The sequence below is a fragment of the Lathyrus oleraceus genome, chromosome 4 (assembly GCF_024323335.1).
Source record: "Lathyrus oleraceus cultivar Zhongwan6 chromosome 4, CAAS_Psat_ZW6_1.0, whole genome shotgun sequence".
NCBI lineage: Eukaryota > Viridiplantae > Streptophyta > Magnoliopsida > Fabales > Fabaceae > Lathyrus > Lathyrus oleraceus.
Window position 1 is genome coordinate 128,175,151 of NC_066582.1, and position 6,000 is coordinate 128,181,150.

Here is a 6,000-nt window from a genome sequence, read left to right on the forward strand (position 1 = left end):
AGTTTTGGGATCTTTTATTTATTTTTTTTCTTTTATGTATTTTACTATTATATTTAGTTTATGTATGTGTTTCATTATTTTTAAAAAGAGATGCCACATATTTTTTTTTAATTGGATGCATAATATTAATAAGTAGAAAAGTCAAAACTTTTACTACCATTTAGGAAAAGGTGCGCCTCCTCCCTTCGTGTTTTCTAATTATTATTTTCATTTGTTTTTTTCTTCTTCTTTTATTATTATTATTTATTTAAAATTCAACTAGGGTTTATTTTAGTTTGGACCTTGGATAAAATTAGGTTGTATCCTTTTTATTTATCGACACCCCAAGTAACTAGTTCATCTCTTCTAACTTTTATTTTAATTTTGATTTTAATTGTTTCTTTTTAGATTAATTGTTATTATCATTTAAAACACAAAAAATCATTTATTTAGTAAATTCATTTAACCTTATTTTGCTTAACTAATATTCAAAAATACCAAAAAACTATCCATTTCATTTGTTTCTTTTATTTAATTAGCCTTTTTTAATTTATTTTAGTTTATTAGGTTAGTCAATCTTGTTTATTAGAAAAATATTAAAAAAAATGAATATATTTAATTAATTAAAAAACACAAAAATATGTCTTTATCTCTTTTAAATGAAATATTAATTTAGTTGTACAATCTCTAGGTTTTGCCCGATTAAAGTATCTCGTAAATATTTCACAATACATGCACATATGTCACTAACACAAAGTCAATTTCAAAGATCAAAAACAATTTTTTTTATTCACAACTAAAATTCAGCTTAACCCATCAAATCATTTTTTCCTTGCGCGTTTAAACCAAACTTTTTCATAAAAGAATAGTCAGATTCATTTAACACGAATACAAACAATGCCTAAGCCTCCATCGTGCGAGCATATAGGCAGACGTTTAACCGCTAAAATGCGATCTAACACTATTCTCTAAAATCAACCAACCCACAAATATTTTTACACAAACTACGAAGCTTTGATTTTCTCATTGCACTTTGGGAATACGTAGCCACATGGTTTCGAAACCCTAGAGAGCGCAATAACAAAAAACTAACATTTTCCCTTTGTAAATATCCCTTTTAATAAATAAACAAAATGATTGCAAGCATTCACTTAATAACACTTAACCCTAACCTATTAGGAGGTTTCTGTTGAATACACAGTATGTGAGGGGTGTTAATATCTTTCCTTTAGAAAATCGACTCTTGAACCCTCAACTGGTTTTGATGACCTTGTTTTCTTCTGTTAAGGGTTTTATCGACGTTTCCCTTCAAATAAAAACTTCGGTAGTGACTTTGTGTCTATTTTGAGCGTTTAGACGCTCGAGTATTTTTCGCTTTGCAACCATTCATAAAGAGGCGTTGAACATCCGTCAAAGGAACTACACACCCTTTTGTTGGGGTCGAAATAAGAAACATACCAATCAAAAGATGGTCCCACATCCGAATAGGCATTCTTCAAACTTTAAGCGCAAATAAAGATGAAATCCATCCCCACCAATTCAGTCTCCACCCAAAAATTATGAGCGACATCAATAGACAATAAGACCTTGTCAGTCCTTTCGAACCATGTCTACCCCAATGTCAATAAAAAGATAATGTTCATCATGAATTTATAAATGACCCTGAAATTTGAGATGATCCCTAACAAAAAGATAAAGATATAAAAGCTTTAATGAAGGAACAAGCCCTCAGGTCATCACGATATGCCGAATAAACTCAAGACATGCCGCCTCTGATTCCTTCTAGTGAACCATACATACTTCCACCAAAATGGGGACTCAAAGGTTCACTAGATTCTTCGATGGAGCCCCCGTAAGATGAAAAGTTGTCATTAAGAACAATAAGGTTTGCAAGGGGGTGAGCCACCACCAAAGAGACGACATTCAATATTTCTAGGCCTATCATTCTAGTGCAAGATGAAGCGTCACTTATATCATTGCCACTAGATATTTATGTAATATTCACTAGTTCATCTCCCACATTGATCATGACTAAAACAACAGAGAGAAAACAACTATAGACGAGAAAAAGAGAAATAGTAGATGTAAAAAAACTAGAAGTTTGAAGGAAAGAATACGACGAAGGGTCGTCTTGAAGGTGCGATAAAACAAGGGAGTTTGAAATCCAAAGAAGGAAATGAATATGCAAAATAAAAATCGTCGGAGCTCATGGAATAGTAATCATAGATTAAAAAGAGAATGGAAAAGTTATTGTTTGCGCAAAGACCATACTTTAAAGGATGAATAACCTCTATATAATGCAACGAGATTGACGAATCAATGATCCAAAATGAAGGAAAACATGCAGATGAAAAACAACTATCAAATTTTCCTCGAGATTATAACATCACTCAAGTACACTTGAGCACCCTGAAGGGGAGAGTCGTACTCTCCCTAAAGACCTAGGACCGCATGTAAGAACAATCTTGCAAAGCATCTCAATGATGAGATTGACATTTAATGTGTCTATTCTCAAGGTCACTTACTCCGACTTTCTAAATATTTTCCACTTCTGCGAACGAAGGACCCGTCACGAAGATTTTGGCCTAGGGCGACACCGACCCGATATTGTGAAAACCCTCTCATTGTTACGCTATGGAAAGCTTTGAGGCAACTGTTTTAGACCGGTTAGGAGCCTAATGTCGAATAGGCCTAGTCATGAGTACAAAGTCATAAGGTGTCAAAGATACAATGGACTCACGACCTTGAGACCTATACTCTTTCCATGCCACACATGATTAATTCATGGTTGAATATTATCTAATAATACCTTCTGTTCCACACTAGGAAGCATGAGGCATCTTTAACCGTCTCTTATATATACAATATCGCATGCGATATATGAGGTATCATAAGATTATTTAACCATACTAAAAGTGTATTTCATCACTTTACCATACATATCTCAACAGAAAATAATAAGTCAGGTTTATGGCAGCCATATGTATCCCTTTGGTCTGTAGTTCCTTAAATCTATTTTTCATTAAAAAAAATCAAAGAGAAGTAGAGAGCAAATAAAGCTTGTGATAACGTACATAAAAATGTTACGCATGAAGATACATACTTTTATTTATAATTATTTTTGTTTTACTTATTGCAACTAAAGTTCTAGTGATGAAGAGCAAGACTTCAGCCACATCAGTTTTGAAACTTGATTTTATGCTCTCATGAAAAGCCGAAGCATATATATACATATATTAGGCTGCGCTCGGTTTGATAAGTTGATATCCATTTGCTGTTAAACTACCACCATGTAACATGTTTGTGTCAGTTTCAACCTAGCTAGTTAAGATCATGATCTAGAAATGGTAAAGTTTTAAATCAAACCAAACACTTCCCACACTTTAATTTCCCCGTCAAGGCTTCCACTAAAAAGAGTAACGACCACATCCCCTTCAGATTTATCATCCTCTTCACCACCACCTGAAATTACCACCAACGACTTCACCGGTTTTTCATGTCCTTCCAACACTCCCCTACAACAATAACCACCGCCGTCCCTTCTTTCCCTCTGCCAAATCCTCACCGTATGATCCGCTGACCCACTCGCCAACAATTCATTCACGTTGACCAAACAAAGTATCGCCCCACTATGACCCCTCAACGTTTCCATCAACACAACGTTCTTTTCCTCACACTTGTTATTATTCTCCCACCGGCATATCGTCCCGTCACTCCCGCCGGAGAATAAAACCGTACCATCGCCGTTCATTGCCAACGCGTTAACAGTTGGTTTCTGCTTCCCTACCGAACTCACCAACGAATACCGCTTCACCTTATGATCCATCTTCCAAGCCTTGATGCACCCATCCGCCGAAGCCGTGTAAACGGTACCGTCATCTGAAACAACAACAGCGTTAATGGCGTCATTGTGCGCGTTTAAAGACTCCAAACACCGGTAATACCCGGAAGACAAATCCCAAATCTTAAAACTTTTATCCCAAGAAACAGAATACATGAGTTTCTCTTTCTCGTTTACTGCTAAACCAGACACCGTATCGTTATGTTTGATCCAAAGACTCTTCTGGTGACGTCGAACCGTCACGTAGTTTTTAGGAACGATGCAGCGGCGCAACCGGTCTTTGAAGGTAGGTAGTGAAGAAACAAGACAGTGTCGTTTTGAAGATGTAATATGCCAGACACGAATTTTACAGTCTTGGTGAGCAGTGAAGACTCTCGAACCGGTAAACGTGATGGATTTTACGAAACCTGAAGTGGAGGTTTCGTTGAAGGTGTCGATGAGCGTGTAACTGGAGGAGAGATCAAAGACGTTGATGAGGTTAAGAGATGCGGCGTAGAGAAGGTTACGGTGGACTGCGAGACAGGTGATATGGGGTGTTAGGGTTTTGATGGAAGTGAGATATTGGTGGTTGAGGGGAAGAATGAGAGGTTTTTGCTTGTGTTGGAGGTGGAGGAGGGTGGTGATGGTGTTGGTGAAGTCATTCATTATGGTAGAGAGAGTGCAGAATGAGGGAAAGGATGGATGGAGGAGTGAGGAGAGAAAGGGGAGTTGCTGAGGAAGGGAACATATGTAGCGGTTGGGATTTCTTGTTGTAATAGCATGTGGAAAAATCAGAATATTTAACACGTGGCAAGAGTAGAAAGCTATGAGGAGTAACTTGGTGGGGCACAAAGAAAGTGGAGGGGTCCATGGAAGATTTGCCGGACCATGAGAATCAGATTGGTCAATGTGTCGCTTGTTTATTGATAAAAGTTCATTGATATAATATGAAGAGTGCTGTCAACTATCTTCTCAGTACCTTTTATGTGGATGTTTTATGAATAAATCATAATTTATAACTTACTACAGTACTATATTTCTATAGAACAACAATCAAAGTCACATGGATACCTCTATTAAATTTATAAAGAGGGAAGATTGAAGGATGGAAGATTGATATAATATATTTTATTAAGAAAGTCGAGCATGATTTTTTTATGTAAATTTATATTGATGATATTATTTTTTATGTTACTAATGAATTATTGTATAATGAGTTTTCTGATATGATGCATAACGAATTTGAGATGTTTATGATAAGGGAGTTGTGGTGCTTTCTTGGACGACAGATTCATCAATTAAACAATATACTACAAAAAATTGTTAAAGAGATTCAACATGGATAAAGGCAAGTCAATCTCAACCCTTATGAGTATGTCATGCATCTTAGACAAGGATGGAGACGGAAAGGCAGTAGACGAGAGAAAACACCAAGTTATAATAGGTTCTCTCCTTTATCTTACTACCTCTCATCTTGATATCATGTTTGCCATTTGTTTGTATGCTCGTTTTCAAGCAAACCCCAAATAATCACACATTACTACATTAAAATGCATTATAAGTTACCTCACTAGCACACGACTTATGGGTTTATGGTATCCCCGAAGGGAAGAATTGTAATTTAGTTGGGTACTCTGATTCTGATTTCGCTGGGTGCAAATCGGATAGGAAAAGTGTTGGTGTAAGCCCTAGAGGCCAATACTTTTGGTACTTGTATCGAATTATTTATTAATAATAAAATGCATTTTCTTTATTATGGTTGATTAATAAAGTCCCTAGAATAGATAGTCCGTTTAATATATTAAGTATGACTTAATCATGAGAACATATTAAACATAAGGGCACTATTCTTAAAATATCCGTAGTCGAGCTTTAATGTGAAGTGGGATAACATTAAAGCATTAAGACTATTATGTTTGTAGACTGATGATCACATCTCATGGATCATGGATAAAGAGTTATCAAGTCTTAAACATAGGTATGAATATTAGGAGTAATATTTATACTGGATTGACCCGCTATGAGAATACTATATAGAAAGTTATGCAAAGTGTCATAAGTTATTCTCATGGTGATAATAGTGTATACCACTCTTCGACCTGAAACCACTATGGATCCTAGATGTAGAGTCGAGTGCTTTATTGCTGATCCAACGTTGTCCGTAACTGGATAACCATAAAGACAGTTGATGGGTACTCCAC

General features: G+C 35.9%; 1 protein-coding gene across 1 annotated transcript; it reads right to left on the minus strand.

Moving 5' to 3' along the window:
* Nucleotides 1–3,022: 3,022 nt before the first annotated feature.
* LOC127074007 (protein JINGUBANG) lies at nt 3,023–4,559 on the minus strand. Its single transcript, XM_051015261.1, has one exon. The coding sequence runs from the start codon at nt 4,463–4,465 to the stop codon at nt 3,335–3,337; it is 1,131 nt and encodes a 376-aa protein (XP_050871218.1). The 5' UTR covers nt 4,466–4,559; the 3' UTR covers nt 3,023–3,334.
* Between the last annotated feature and the right edge of the window lie 1,441 nt (nt 4,560–6,000).

Bases quoted from the DNA above. Each gene is read 5' to 3' on its own strand.
- LOC127074007 (XM_051015261.1), bottom strand. From the start codon at position 4,465: ATGAATGACTTCACCAACACCATCACCACCCTCCTCCACCTCCAACAC.